Raw genomic sequence first — 16,627 nt, forward strand, 5'->3', positions numbered from 1 at the left:
ATTCTCATACTGTATTTACCATTATTGCCAGTTAATTTACTGTGTGCCCCTTCTGAAATTTCCTCGAAGGATTAAAACCCTTTGAGTTACTATTTATTTACCACTATTATTATATTATATATTACTATTATATTATGGTAAAAATAATGTAATTACTTCAAGAGAGTATAAATGAGGAGAAATTAACATCATTTGATTGGCTGATAATAAAGTCTTTGTTGGGGTGTGTTTGTCAACTGATCTCAGCTTGTTTATTTTTCTTACGATTTACAATCACATTTTATATGCTTAATTGCATCACAGTTTTTAGCTGTTTGAAACTCTAAAATCAGGGTAAGTCAATCCTATTTGACTGCTTTGAGCAACAGCTCAGGCTTGTGGTACAAAGGGGTTGTTGTTTTGCAAATACTGCCATTGGCTTAAACAGGGGTCAAAGATAATATGTGTAGGAGGGAAAGGTATAAAAACCCATAAACTCTGTCTAAATTGAGGGCTCTGCAAACAAACACACAAGTTGTTTAAAACCAGTTGTTTCACATATAAATCTCTCAAGGAGAAAAAATGGTCAGCCGGTGAGTAACTTTCCTTTCATTCTCTCTTTTATATCAGATGACTTGTGACATACAGATAAACAGTAAATTTTGGATTTATGCTCTTCTGTTCATGCCATCAGTAAACAAACGGTGAGCTATTTAGTAATATTGTTAATTGGCATTTGCTTATTGATTTTAGAGTTGTTTTCTGTTGCAGATTTTGCACAGTAAAACTGTATTAATGCTGCTCAGAGATTATTTTGTTCACAATTTCAGCCTTTAGTGTGTTATTTGTCTATTTTAGATTTTTAATAAAATTTATACTTTTAGGAAATTAAGAGTTAAAATTGTAAAATTTCCCAATTGGTGTACATTCGTAGAATTTTCAGCATTTAATGTCAAACTGACAATGATGTCACTGTAATAATTTATGTAAACCTATCTCTTCTTAAATTAATGTCTAATTTCTTACATATGTTTGCTCAATGAATTGTGATTGGTCTTCATTTTTTATGCATATTTTGAAGGCTAAATCAAGAATAATAAAAAAAAAAACTCCTTTGCAATCACTGGTGTTTCCTTTACAAGGTGCAAATCTTTGTGAAATTCAATAATAAAGAGGTTTCACTTTTAGTTTTGAACACCCTGCTGGAGGCTATAAGAAAATCTTTGAGACTGTGGAGGAGCTGAACGAACCTCTACCAGCAACAGTCACTGGTATGTGGTTTATTGTTTTATTTGATTTTTGGTAACATATCTTGATATGGACAGTGAACAGGAAAAAAAAAATTAATTTGAAAATTTGAAAACGACTAGAAAACGACACTTGAACTTGCACACACACTAGGCCACAGCTCTGACAATACCTCTGATACAGGGTTTGAAATCAACACCTGCCAAATGCAGGTAAAAATGGACTGTGGCGGGTAACTCTGTCACTCTCACTACCACTTTGGCAGGTGATGTTTTTTAGGAGTTTTCCTGCATTGAAAATTCAGTGAATATAGGGCGACTCGGAGCTGCTGCTGAAGGAAATTTTATGGTATTTATGCCTCTCATAATGAATGAAGTGCTTTTGCAAGAATCACAGCAGCGCATGCCAGTGCCCTCCAGACATTAAATCGCTTCACTCGATAACTCATATCATTCTTGTTTAAATTATATGTGCAAACAAATGCATGCAAGTTATAGTCTCCTTTATCACTTTATGCAAGGTGGGGAATATTGGCTTGTGAAAATGCTGAGTAGCAAGTGACCTTGGAAAACTACTAGCCACAGTGGCCGGTGAGCCAAAAAGTTAATTTCAACAGAGAAATAAATAATAATAATAAACAAAAAACATTTATGCATTTTAGGTCGCATCCCCTCATTTATAAAAGGGAGTCTGTTGCGTCTTGGTCCCGGTTTGTTTGAGGTTGGATCTGAGCCCTTCTACCACCTTTTTGATGGCCAGGCCCTCATGCACAAGTTTGACTTCAGCAATGGTCAGGTCACATATGTCCGCAAGTATGTCACTAATCTTGTTTTTATTGTGTTATTTCTGCACCAGTTCACTTTTTAATAGGAAACTTTTTTCATCATAGGTTTATCAAAACAGATGCTTATGTACGTGCTATGACAGAAAACCGTGTGGTCATTACTGAGTTTGGAACCTGTGCCTACCCAGATCCTTGCAAGAACATATTCTCCAGGTCAGATTATCACTTGCATTTAATTTGGAGAAACTGCTAGATTTCAGATTTAAAATTTTTAGCATGCATGACACACATAGCATTTGTCCTGTTTTGTCAGGACAGGTTCTTCTCGTACTTCAAGGGTGTTGAGGTGACCGACAACTGTCTGGTAAACGTTTACCCTATTGGAGAGGATTTTTATGCTGTCACAGAGACTAATTACATCACCAAAGTTAATGTGGACACTTTGGAAACCTTGAAAAAGGTAACACAAACTTGATTGTGCAATGTTGATGAGATGAATATTTTGGAGTCCTAAATAGCTTATAATATTACGTTGTTGCTTCAAAAGGTTGACATGTGTGACTATGTCAACATAAATGGAATAACGGCCCACCCCCACATTGAGAGAGATGGTACCGTGTACAACATTGGAAACTGCATGGGGAAGGGAGCTTCCCTGGCCTACAATATCGTCAGAATCCCACCTACTCAGAAGGGTAAGAACTCTTACAATTGTTGAGCAACATTTAAAGATCTTTTAAGCTAAAGCCAGATTTTCTGAGTTCACAATGGCCAAAAAATTATTTCAGACAAATCTGACCCTATTGAAAAATCCAAGGTGGTTGTGCAGTTCCCAAGTGCAGAAAGGTTCAAGCCATCCTATGTGCACAGGTAAGCATACTGTGCCCCCATATGAGGCCCCTTACATGGTGCAACATGGTGATGGGGTAGAAAAAAATAAACAAATACTTCCCTTTGAAATTTTGAAAACGATCATAGAAAATGTTTTGCATTTAAAAAGTTTTGCATTCTCTTACATAATTCATGTTAGACTTCTGCTTGCTCTCGTTTGCCTTGAATGCCTGTGTGCTCGATTAATCAGTTAAATTATTAATGACAATTATTTGATTGTCGATTAATAACCTGTCTCTCTTTCCTGTTCTAGTTTTGGGATGACAGAGAACTACTTTGTCTTTATTGAGACACCCGTTAAAATCAACCTCTTGAAATTCTTGAGTGCCTGGAGTATTCGAGGATCCAATTATATGGACTGCTTTGAGTCTGATGAGGAGAAGGGTGTACGTTCTTTTTTCTTATTTTTTGTTTTCCACAAAAAGTTCTTTCTTTCTAGCTCTTAATCATGCATGGTTACATAACATTGTTACATGACAAATAACAGTGTGTCTCATTCTCATTCATTATTAAATTGCATGTATTTTGCATACTTTGCAAAAATTTTAGACAGATTCACAACAGCTCTCTACCTTATGCAGATTCATTTGTTCTCACCCTCGTTCTAACGTTAATGAATCTGTATGATTGTAAAAGAAGGAACTAATACTAAAGCAACCTGACAATTTTTCTGGGCTGTATAGGAGCATTCCACCAGCTGCATCCAAGCACATCCAATGGTATAGTATGGCATTTGTGCGCTCTATCACTGAGCGTGCACGAGTAGGACCAGAACACAACTCTAGCCATGATGCACATAATTATATTTACTTTGAAATAAGACTATGTATAATAAGACCATAATAAGATGTTATGTGTGTGTCCGTCTATCTGTCTGTCTGTCTATAGTATATAGTGTATAATTTCATTAATTTCGTGTTTATTTCATGTTTGTAAGGACACCGGGAGTAGGCTATGTGATTTTTTAATACGTGTGGTTTCAGTTGGTCCCATATTGTTTAATAAATATAGAAAAAAAAATATTCAAAACGTTTTGATGAATTATGACTTATGTGTGGATACGTTTGTATGCAGATTTCACGCACATATACGTGCATATGCACAGTTAATGAATGAGACCCAGTGATTTGACATTGGTCTGATGTTTTATGAGTCCCCAGCAAGGGAGGGCCCTCATGAGTCCTTCATTTGTGTTGGCTCTTTGATGAGGGAGGTCCACTAGGGTGCTCAATGGCTACTTATTGGGCTAGAGGGGAGAGGGTGTCCACCCATAAAGACAGTCTTTTTTGAATTTTTATATCTGTTCTATCTTTTTATACAGACATGGATACACATTGCAAGGAAGCATCCAGGAGAGTACATTGACTATAAATTTAGAACCTCTGCAATGGGTCTTTTCCATCACATTAACTGCTATGAGGATTCAGGCTTCATTGTTTTTGACCTGTGTGCCTGGAAAGGGTAATTAAAGCAGAGATATTTACTCTGACAGACATTATTAAAAGCTTATACTTTATTTATTTAACAGAACGAATGTAGGTTCGATTTTACATTTACACATTATTATTCATCTAAAACACCAACTGCATTCATGTAATGTTGATATTACTGTATGTTTCCTCAGCTTTGAATTTGTCTACAACTATCTGTGGCTGGCAAACCTCCGTGCCAACTGGGAAGAGGTAAAAAGGAATGCCATGATCGCTCCTCAGCCAGAAGTGAGGCGATTTGTCATTCCACTGGATCCCTACAAGGTATAACATACAGCAAGCTACCAGCTTTTACCACAGTAATGTTTTGTTATTTGGCCTGTCAAAATGAAAGTGTTAAACAAGTGTGATTGATTCAATGCATGTTACAATTGATGGGTTTAACAAGCTGTGATTGATTGATTCAATGCATGTTCAAATTAACGTGTTTAACACACTGTGATTGATTATATAATTTTATCTGCGTTAACATATTTAAACCAGTGTTAATTTTGTTATTAAAACTAAAACAAAACTCAATGAAAACGTTTTTGTTAACTGAAATATCAAAGAAGAAAAAGAAAACCCTCAAACTTAACTAAAATATATTTCATTACTCCTGAACAAACAAAAAAAGAAAATAACCCAAAAGTTTTATTTTCGTTATAGTTTTTGAAACACATGTATACTTGTGCAACCCTACTTCCTCCAGCGTGGACATTGTTTTTTAATGCTATGCACAATTTCATTTCATTTAAACTGATTTCAGTTCAGAACACTCTGGCTGTTAGTAAAGTGTTCAACTTTTGACACACCGAGTCCTGTCCCAAAACCATATGGCACTGATCACAGTGGAGTTTGTCTTTGGGAGATATGACAACAAAACTACATCTGGTGAGGGCTAGATGATATGGTAAAATAATAAAATCTTGATTTTTATCAAACTTCTGGACTATTCACAATTAGATTTTTTAAACTTTTAATTGCACTCCAATGTGATTCAATCTACATGTTCTTTATTGGAATGCAAGGCAACTTGGTTATGGAAATCCAAGTTGTTTTCATTATTGGAAAGCAAGGTGTGCAAGGAAAATATACAATAAAGTGCACCAAAGGGAAAAGTTGTCAACAAATGTAAAATAAATTAAAGTCTAATAAACCCAGATGTTCAGAAATAATAGAATAAATTAAGAAAATTGTCAAATAATTCCTAGCCAGTGCAGGTATTCATTTGATCTAAACCAAGCCTATCTAAAAAGTTATCTAGAAATCAATATCTATAAATGAAAACAATTTGATAAAAAAAAACATATGACTTTCTATAGCATGGTATTATTTATAAATTAATAACTTAGTCCCACTGTCTCCAAATGAGGACATACTTTTTTAGGAAAGAAATTTGCTCTATTTATTTATTTATTGTGGGGACTACTGGTTACAAATAAAAAATGGGATTGAAAAGTGCGCACAGCAGTCGTGGTTTCAGGAGAGAATATTATAAAAAATGCAACGTTAAAAAATCCACACTCATTAAACGTGAAAATGCTACTAGATAACAGTATGATATGAGATGGCCATGAGAAATGTAACACTGTTAAATATATTTAAATTATACCATATCAGAAAGCACTGTTTGGGACCGATTCAGATTTGGTGAACTGGTTCAACAGGTTCACTGAAAAGAGCTGGTTCAAAAAAATTATAATTTTTCACAAACCTGAGATCACTAGTGTTCTGTGAGATTCCTAAACATTTACTGACCGGAAGCTGTTTGGAAATAAAAGCAAAATCATTATGTCTTTCTCACATACACATGCAAGCACACACATGTGGAGCACCTGTCTAAATAAGGGATAAAGATTTTCTTTGCTGGTACTTATTTCATTTACTATATAAGACAAGTCTAGACGGGACATTTAACAAAAGTAATTTTCACCCATGCGATTAGCAATTAATTCTGTACTTGCATTTCTCATGCAGTTTGAGAAAAATTGAATCTGTTTTTTTTTTGGGGGGGGTTGTGAGAGAGTGTCATCTTCAAAATTGAAGAGCATATTAATTACTCAAAGGCCTATTATTTAGTTTTCTTGGAACTTAATGTGTTAATGGAAAAAAAATTATCCAGTTATTCACATTTAAACAGTTTAAGTGTTTGAAAGCCTTTCTAAACAGTTGTCTTGAATTGTTTCTAATGCTTTTATTGGTTTAATCGTGACATCTTCACATTGGTTTGTCACAGGAGGAGCAGGGCAAGAATCTGATCTCTCTACCATACACTACAGCAACAGCCACAATGCGTGCTGATGGGACTATTTGGCTTGAGCCCGAGGTGCTTTTCTCTGGTCCACGGCAAGGTACTTTTTGTCATAATGGCAAAAAGAGACATCTTTAGAAACTTTTCCTTTTAGATGCACTTCCATTCAAAATAAAAGGTGAAGTGTTTAAGTTTTTTTCTGAATTGTTCGTCCTATCCCAGCTTGATGTGGAGGGACAGTTAGCCATTTGATTTCAAAACATTACTCTGTTTGTTTGAGCATCCATACCAGCCCAACACAGCGTTACTGACTGTGTACCAGTGGCATAAGTTTGGGGCATGACTATCCGTTTTGGTTGACCATTGGAAGATGGGACAAGTGTATGGAACAGTCATTATTTTTGCAATTCCATTTGATGACACTAGAAATCACACACTTCACCTTTTAAATTTTTTTCATGACATCAGTATTAATACTAGACAAATACTTGAGGGTGAGCTTCATGACACATGTTTTTCTTTAAATCTCAAAGCTTTTGAGTTTCCTCAGATCAACTACAAAATGAACAATGGAAAAAATTACACATACGCCTATGGGCTGGGCCTCAACCACTTCGTCCCTGACAGGGTATAAGTAATCACAGATCATTGTTACAGTATTTTGTATCAAGTTTTGCAGAATTCACTCTCTTTAGACTGTCTGTTGTGATTCCTAGGTTTGCAAGCTGAACGTGAAAACCAAGGAGACATGGGTATGGCAGGAGCCAGACTCGTACCCCTCAGAACCGCTGTTCGTCCAGACGCCTGATGCGGTAGATGAAGACGATGGTGTGTGAGGCTAGTCATATTTCCAAATATTATGTTGTATGTCTAGTATGTGTTTTGTAATGCTTCAATGATTGACAGGTGTCTTATTGACAATCGTGGTGGCCCCTGGAGCCCAGAGACCAACATATTGTCTGATCTTGAATGCCAAGGACCTGTCTGAGGTTGCAAGAGCAGAAGTTGAAACCATCTCACCAGTCACCTTTCATGGAATGTACAAGCCATAGAGTTGTGTGGCTGGTCGCACAAAACACACCAAGTTTCTTCAGTTTTATTGCATGCTGCATTATGACATTCAGAACAATACATACATAAATTTCAATACTGATTTACTTTTTTGACTCCCCCGTTCATAAATGATCTCCTGATTACCGATGTGTTATCTTTTTGATCACCAACCCAACACTTGTCAATATAGTAAACAAATGGAAAAAATCACACATTTCCATCTACAGACTATGAATAATGCAAAAATGTAACATGTAACATCTACTTACCTACAAAAGTATGTATAGAGGAACTCCATTGCTTCATTGAGTTTAATTCATTTATGACACTTTTGTTAGTCATTGATGTTTTTAGAACCCACAATTATTTTTACTTCATCAATATTATGGCAAATGATTACATTTTCTCTTCACCTGTCACATGAACGGCAAGCAAGAATGCTGACGCATTAAAGTTATACTGAAAGTTGATTGACTTGAATGGTTATCTCTGATTATGATTGGTTATGAATGCGGAGGCAAATTTCATTTTGGCTCCATTTAGTCCTTTTCAAATGCTTTTTTGGTCCAAAGCAGATGACATCAGATGCTTCATTTGAATATATACTGTTGGTAGGTTACTAATGAGAGAGGCTTTGTGCCATCAGCCTTCTTTGGTATTCAAGGCAATTGTCACATTTTTTCTTCATTAAAATGTTTTTTTTTTTTTTTTTTAATTATCACTTTTGTTGTTATGATCATTTTGAATAGATTTTTGAGGAGCATCACCCTCCTTGCCTCCTCTGATGGCCACCACTTCTACTGGCTGGCAATGGAGATTCCAGCATTTTTTTGGTGATTAAATAAAGAGTCAACTTTTGTAATTATGTGACTCTATATATTTAAAACATATTGCTAAGCAATTTAAAACAATGGAACAAACCTAACTTTATTCAACAACATGATAAAGTGAAAAAAAAAATACTTAACTAATTCCCTTCAGCCCACAATGACTTTACCCATGTAACCGTAATGGTCCACGTACAAACGTTTTTAATGGTCCACGTACAAAAACCATGGATACTGGGCAAGAATTACATTTTTATTAGGGCAAGTACAATCAAGAGCCATTTAACCTGTAAATTATGGATCAGGGGATCAGTTTTCCTTCTGTGTACTTTGTAATCAATTCTCAGTGGTCTTTGCTCCAACAAGGTGACTTCATTAAGCTGAATTAATCATAATGAATAGTCAATCATTACATTTTTATTTATTTATTTTACAATTGGTTACATGCTTTTCCTATACATTTATACATTTAAAACAATGTGCAAAACTTCATACCCTCCTGAGACACGGCCATTAATTTTTGTCCTCTGTTGAGGACATATTGGTTTTCATATTTCTCTGCGACCATAGATGCCACAGTTGTAATTCTTACAGTATTTTAAAGTGGGCTTTTCAGAGATACCTTATGTTTTGGGGTTTGACCACAACAACCTTTGTATCTGACATTATTTTAGGAAACAATGAACATTAAGTGTATTGTTTTGTACTTATAAGTAATATTTTATTTTTTAAAAGGATGCTAACCGCTAATTTTCAAGGCTTATGGCTTTAGCTTATGTTTAACTAGAGAGGGCCACTCTGTTAGCTTAGCTACGACAGATGTTTGTTCACAAAAATGGGGTGTCAGCGGGTTGTTCTTGTGCGGTTGGGAGTTGCCCAGGAAGAGCCTTCTAGGACTTTTTGTGTCCACAGGTTGTAATGGCAACTGACGCCACAAGTTATTGTGGGACATACACTCGTCAGTGCCTGGGAGCAATGCCTCCTTGACTTGGCCATAAACTGTAAACTGAGCGAGGTTTGCAAAAGTATTAGGTGTTGCCCAGCCCGAAGCTCTAAAGATGTCCGCTAAATAGGTACCACGGGACAATGCCCAAGAAGCTGCAACACCCCTGGTAGAGTGGGCTCGCAGGCCAGCAGGGTGTGGCAAATGCTGGGCATGGTATGCAATGGTGATGGTGTCGATATCCCCCCTGAGCAACCTGGGGTTAAGTGCCTTGCATAAGGACACAAAGAGGCTGTGGGGATCGAACTGACAACTTTCTGCTTAACGGTTTAGTGCTTTAGCCCACTACAAGACCACTCCCATTTTGTTTTATTATTATGCATTCGGTCTCAGACATTTGGTTCATTGGTCGCTTCCACCTAAGAGAACCCCTCCCTGGTTTTGTATTGAACAGGAATTTCTTGCCCCTATTTCGCCATTGTAAATCCTTTCTATCAAACTAATCGAAGTTAAGCTATACCCCATTATATTGCATTTGCAATCGGTATGGACAAAAGTTTCCAGAATGTTTCATTCAGACATTTATTTAAATGTTGCCTCGAGCATATGGATGAACCCAAAATGATATATTGATATAGTTGATTGTGAGGGATGTTAATACACTCAGTGACCTATATGAGAGTGGAGTGTTGATATCCTTTGAAAATTTAGTTCAACATTTTGGGGACCCCAGATCTCAGTTCTTCAGGTATTTACAGCTGCGCCATCTGCTATGTACTATTTTTGGGAGTAGCATACACCCCCCTAAAGCGGAAGATGCTCTAGGAGTGTTGATTGATGCCTCATGACCTTTTCCAAAAGCAGTAGTGTATTACTCCCTGCTAATTTAGAGATTTCATATAGAAGGCTAGGCAACATATATTTGTTCATTAAAAAACAGGTCAGCTATTTAGCATTTTTGAAGGCTCTCGGGGAGGGGCAGTGGCGAGAGACTTGTTGTTTTAAATGTTGCAACCTTTTTGTTTTTTGTTTTTGTAAGTATACTTTTTATGTTTTTCTTTGGTTTTAAATATTTTCTGCAGTTTTTTTTGTCTTTTTGTCAATTGGCATTTGACCACTGGCGTGCTTGTTTGTGTCGGGTGGGGGTTTCGTGTTTGGGCGGAAGGGTTATACATTTATATAATTTGATTCCACATATTCTGTTCAGTTTTTTTTTTTTTTGTTATGTGGAATCAATAAAATAAAAAAAACTTAATTTAACTAACCAAATAGCTTTCAACTGTGTTTGATATAATGGCAAGTGATTTTCTTGTACCAAATTAGCATTTTAGCATGATTTCTCAAGGATTTGGTTGCTAGAAATGGGGCCTGTCTAGATTTGCTGTTAGATGGTGCTGTTTTTACATCAGTAATGTCCTGACTATACTTTTTGATGAGTTGATTGCCACTTTGGTGAATTCAAATACCACTTTCCTTCCGAAAAAGCAAAATCTGTACATTATTCCAAACTTTTGGCCGCCAATGTATGTGTATATATATATATATATATATATATATATATATATATATATATATATTGGATGTTTGATTTACTTTTTTATTAATGGTTTCATCAAAGGACAACTCTGGCTAGTGCACGTGCCAGCTTGGAATCAAGCCTGGACTTACATCAGCCTTCAGTTTGTTAACCCACATTTGGCCCACAGGCAGTTTATGGAGTATTAGGTTTTATCATAGACAGATTAAAATGAAATGCAGTAAAGGACATTTTATATGTTTAACTACTAGCAGCACCAAACATTTTGTAAATGTTCAGGTTGTGAAATCAGAATGTTTTTGACCCTCTGTTTTCAGTTTAATTTATACTGATAATTTGTGTCGCTTTCTCAATTGACTTTATTTAATTGCTAAAACTGGGCTCTTATATTTGTAAAAAAATAAAAATAAATGCCCTTGTTTATTTTTGTGGAAACTTTAATATATTAAGGTTTGAGTGTTAAAAAAAAAAAAAAAAAAAAATTATATGTAACAATTATTTTTCTTTTTTTATATTGGAACAAATGTATGTAAAGTATGTAAAGAACTGGTTAAGAACACTCACTGTCGGCAATGCAGATTATCATGGAAACTGAATTTTTCTGTGTTTTGCAGTGCATGGGCATCTTTGCTGTATTTTCCTTGAAGTACACTTGGTACAATGTCTTTTTGACAAAAGACACCTATCTTCTTGGTGTACATTAACATGCAAATCATTTATTTGCCTTTTAATGTTTTCTGGAATGGTCTGCCATTTTTGGACATTTTCAAGAATGCCATCTAGTAGGATGTCTGTACTACTGTCTTGTTCCTCGCAACACATATCAGGATTGTCATTTTGATTCACAGAATATTTTGGTTCATTTATAGTCATGCCAAACAACTGTGGTGCTAAAATAAAGCAGGAACATATACCATGATATGAGAATGTGCAACACATACATGAATAGGTTTTCAAATATACATAATATGTTCCTCTCCCACAAAGTTTTCCATATCTATTTCCATTGTCACCTCAGAGCAGACACTGAAGTGATCTTTGTCTTGTACAGCTCTTGAATGAGCTTCCAGCTGAAGAGCAAGTTCAGGGAATGTATCATTATCCTTATCATGAGAACATCTAGCAACACCAAATGTTTGCATACTGGACCTTTCACACCAACAGGGCAACTGGAGAAGCACTCTGCTGGGCAGGTTCTATAGAAAAGTGAAGGGTCTTGTTCGGATGATACAGTCTACATGTATATTTGTCATGATTCTCTTGTAATGTGTTCAGTACAGCTTTTTTCCACCAGTCTTTGCTTTGTTAAATGTTCCCTTTACAAAAAGCTTCACTTTGATGCTGCGCTTTTGCTAAGCGCTACGGGGAACAACTTTAGCTGTGAACCGAGCTGAATAATGTGTGAAACACGTCAATGAACATTGACCGGAATTTATAGCCTCGGCTGATGTAATCATTAGATGCACCTGCGGCCAGGCTATAAATGGATACGTCACCAGGTGTCGTCAGAAACTCTTTTTTCAGAGCGATTCTGTTTCCGTGTGTTTCACAAACCCTGTCAAAACTTTCCTTCCTCTGCTAGAAGTTAGAATCAGTTAGGCAGTGTGCAGTGAACATTGTTCTCTTCTGTTTAGAAAAAGAGAGAATGACTGAAAGCCGCATAACGGTGCGTGTTCCCCTCTTCTCACTCTATAGCTGAAGAGGACACACATCAGTTTTTGCTCTGTTTGTTTGGGGGTAAGAGCACGCTGCTCTCGAGTTGCAGCAGGGCGGGTGTGAGCACTGCGATTTGCTTTAACAGGCAGAGTGCGTCGTGCTCGCCTCGCTTGCTTCTGGGAGTCAGCACTCACGAAAAAAAAAAAAAGAAATTCGTGGGGCTCTTGCATGGATTTGGCTGAGGAGCAAGAGACGGGTTGATCCCTTTCTCTCACTCTCTCCCCAAACCCAGCTGGTCCTTCACACATGATCTCGGCGCTTCTTCGCATCATGAGGTGGATCGCGATTCTCTTCCCGCCTCCGAGCTTTCCGTCCGCGATAGAAAATCTACGGAGGAATTGCTCGATGTTGTTACTCGTGCGGTTGCCATATTGGACTGGCCACGTGAAAAAGAGACCCCCAAACTCTCCAAACGCTCCACATTAGGGAATATATTTTATCTTCCAGTCTAAGAAAGGGAACGCCTCATGGGTCCCTTCCCTTCTTTGATAACCTCCATGAAGAGCTTTTTCGCTCATGGAGAACCCCTAAAAAAAAAATTTAAAAAATAAAATAAAAAAAAATATTATGTATATATATATATATATATTTTTCTTCCCGTGTTCGCATACCCTCGACGTCATTATATTCGACTATCGTGGGTGTTGAGGCACGGCGGTATTCAGTGATGCCGCCGGTCGAAGTGACGCTTGCGGGCTATCTCTCGCCGGGCTCGGCATCGTCACTTAAGAAGCCCTCTCTCCCCTCAAAGCCTTGTAGGACAACCTCCACTTTAGTGGGAAGGGCTTATCAAGCAGCAGGTCAGGCTGGTGCTGCTCTGCACACTATGCTGTTTTACAGGCGTACCAGGCTGACCCCCTGGACGACCTGAGTGTGGGTTCTGCGCTTGACGACCAAGCCACAGACCCGCCTCGGTCCTGATTGAAGGGAGGCTCAAAAGCAAAGCGTGGCGAGTCGTGCTCCTCCTCCCAGGGATTGGGGACAGTCTCGCCGCCCTCGCCAGCCCCCGAAGCAAGACCCAAGAGAAAACCCTGATGGTCTTGCACCTAGATTAGGGGGTAGCTCCCCTCGGGACGGGGCGCGTGCTTCACTTCACCCCTCCCGGTACCCCCTCGAAGCCCCTCCATTCCCGCCACCTCTTGGTGTTTCGGGTTGCAGAGGCTTCCATCAAAATTGGGTGTTTTCGCTGTTCCTGCATTTTATTCAGGACGCGAAACACCCAACAATCCCTCAACAGGAAGTGTTAAAATATAATACCCATCTCAGAGATCCTGGCAGCGTGGAAACAGCCAGATATATTCTTTTCTGTGGGTCTTATAAGGGCGTCAGGATTTCATTCACTCGCCGCTTTTCCGTGTTTCAACGGCGTGTTCTCACTACCGTAAACCGGATTTCTTTTATTTGTAAAAACAAAAGACTCAATCTCCTGGTTAAAGGGGCCATGGTATGTGTTCCCCTTCCAGAGAGAGAGTTAGGTTATTACACTAAATACTTCCCGTTACCCATGGAGGGTGAGGGTGGCATCTGGCTTAGATCTTAAAGCTTGAACTACCCGTGGGTGTTCAAGTCCAAGATGATGCCTGTCAAGACGGTCGTGTCTCAAGCCCTACAACTCGTTTGGCTGGTCACCATCGATCTTATGACGCACTTCTATACTTCATTTAGAAGTTCTGCCACAACATGGAAAGTTCTTGAGGTTCACTTCCGGGGGCGAAGCCTTCCAGCGTCAGGTTCTTTCACCCAGCCTAGCCCTTTTTACCCGCACATTCACAATGCATGATGTAGCGCTGGCTCCTTGTGACTCCGGGGCATCTGCATTCTGAATTATGTAGACGACTGGCTGATCCTAGCGCAGTTCCAGGAACTGGCAGTTCAGCACAGGGACATCATCTTAGCTCATCTGTTTCTCTGGGGTTGAGGCTCAATGCAAAGAAAAGCGTCCTCTCTCCCACTCAGAACACTGTCAATCGGGGCATCGTATGGAGTTCAATCACAATGCGGGCACAACTGTCTCCTCTAGTATTGAGTCCATTCAGATCACCCTGAGCAAAGTCAGGCTAGGTCAAGGTTGCACTGTTATCAGTATCAACGATTTCCAGGTCTCAGGGCGAACGCGTCCACGGTGATCCCTCTGGACCTTCTGCTCATGAGACCGTTTTTGTTGTGGCCAAAAGCCAGGGGATTTCTTCCAAGGGCCAAAACCCCTAGGCTAAATAGGGTTACGCGCCTCAGGCTTCGTTCCCTTTCTATGTGGTTCAGACCCCGGTTTTCTGCCTTGGGTCCCACTCTAGGTGCGTCTTGTTGTCTCAGACTGCTAACGACAGACGCCTCCCTGAGGGGCGGGGTAGCGGCCTTAAGTGGTCGTCCAGCTTAAGGGGATAGGAGGGTCATCAGCTCGGTTGTCACAGTCACTGTCTCGGGTTGATGGCTGTATTTCTGGCCCTGAAATACCTCCTCCTGAGGCTGCCATGTCTTGGTGCGGGTGGACAATACAGCGGTAGCCTCTTACATAAATCATCAAGGAGACCCACGTTCTTGTCAGCTGTATTTCTGACACGTCGGATTCTCCTTAGGGCCCAGGGTAAGCTCCTGTCACTCAGGTCAGTTATATCCCTGGATGCCCATATACGGGAGCAGATTTACGGTCCAGACAGAAAATACCAACGGGGGAGTTAAGAACTCCACCCTAAGGTAGTAGTTGCCCAGAGTTCGCCAGCAAGGGTTTTTGCCTCTTACTGATAACACGAACGGGGCTTGGTTCTCAGAGCTAATCTCTTCCCTCGACGGCTCGCCTTGGGCGATTCCGAACAGGAAGGATCTTCTATCTCAGGCACAGGGCAATATTTCATCCCTGCCCCGAATTGTGGAATCTTTCATGTTTGGCCCCTAAGGGTACCAACTGAGGGACACAGGGCTTTCTCCTGAGGTTATCGAGACCTTTTTTAATGCCGGGCTTTTTCCACTTGGAACAAGTTTGGGTGAGATCTTAGGGCAGAAGAGGACCTCTTCGCCTCTATGAATAGCGCAATGTCTCCTCTACTTCTCCCTGAAATCACCCAGCCCCCTTGGGTCTGGACGTTAAGACACATACATGACCCAGAGTGCATCTGTATGCATTTCTTTCCCCGGTTTCTCTGCTCCCAGGAGTCTTGGCCAATGTTCACCAGCAAGGGTCTTGCCTCCTACTTATGGCGCTGCGCTTGCCGAACAGGATATGGTTCTCGGAGTTATTATCTCTCCTCTACGGTTCGCCTTGGTCGATTCCGAACAGGGAGGACCTTCTTTCTCAGGCTCAGGGGACATATTCATCCCCGGCCCGAATTGTGAAACCTTTCATGCTTGGCCCCTGTAGGGTACCAACTGAGGTTCGCAGGGCTTTCTCCTGAGGTTATCGAGACATTTGAAGTGCTAGACCTCTTCGCCTATGTTGATAGCGCAATGTCTCCTCTACTTCTCCCTGAGTCAATAACGCCCCCGGGGCTGATCGTGGTGGCGCATACATGGCACTAATGTGCCTGCATGCGTTTCCCTCTAATAAGTTCATATTACAGAACCAGCTAACTGCCAGTTTGCTTCAGTTTTGGAGTCTCTGTAGAAAGAACTGTCAGCGGGCACTTGCCTCACCACTGCCAGGTTCTATGTGGCCTCCACTTCGGTTTGCCACGCCTCGGTGGGCGGGTGGGCATCCTTGCTAGGACCTCTTCATAGGGTGAGACCCCCTTTTTTAAAAACCTCTAGAGTCAGCGTTTGGTAGACTTCTGACTCTCAAGATGGTTTTTCATATGGCAATTACGTCTCTAAGGAGACTTGGGTACCTACAGGCTCTGTCTCTATTGCCAGCCTGTTTTGAGTTGCCCCAGGTAGGACCAAAAGCATTCTTTGCACCCTCACCCTGACTACCTGCCCAAGGTGCCTTTCTCGACCCT

General features: G+C 39.6%; 1 protein-coding gene across 1 annotated transcript; it reads left to right on the forward strand.

Moving 5' to 3' along the window:
• The first annotated feature begins 460 nt into the window (after window positions 1-460).
• On the forward strand, window positions 461-8,364 carry rpe65a (retinoid isomerohydrolase RPE65 a). The gene is made up of 14 exons (XM_052127904.1): window positions 461-572; window positions 1,168-1,250; window positions 1,889-2,039; window positions 2,117-2,224; window positions 2,330-2,471; window positions 2,559-2,706; window positions 2,800-2,881; window positions 3,156-3,288; window positions 4,224-4,363; window positions 4,527-4,656; window positions 6,611-6,725; window positions 7,159-7,253; window positions 7,342-7,453; window positions 7,532-8,364. Exons 1-14 carry the CDS (start codon window positions 562-564, stop codon window positions 7,675-7,677), a joined length of 1,596 nt encoding a protein of 531 aa, XP_051983864.1. The 5' UTR covers window positions 461-561; the 3' UTR covers window positions 7,678-8,364.
• The last annotated feature ends 8,263 nt before the right edge of the window (window positions 8,365-16,627 follow it).

Source organism: Xyrauchen texanus, chromosome 6 (genome assembly GCF_025860055.1).
Source record: "Xyrauchen texanus isolate HMW12.3.18 chromosome 6, RBS_HiC_50CHRs, whole genome shotgun sequence".
Taxonomy (NCBI): domain Eukaryota; kingdom Metazoa; phylum Chordata; class Actinopteri; order Cypriniformes; family Catostomidae; genus Xyrauchen; species Xyrauchen texanus.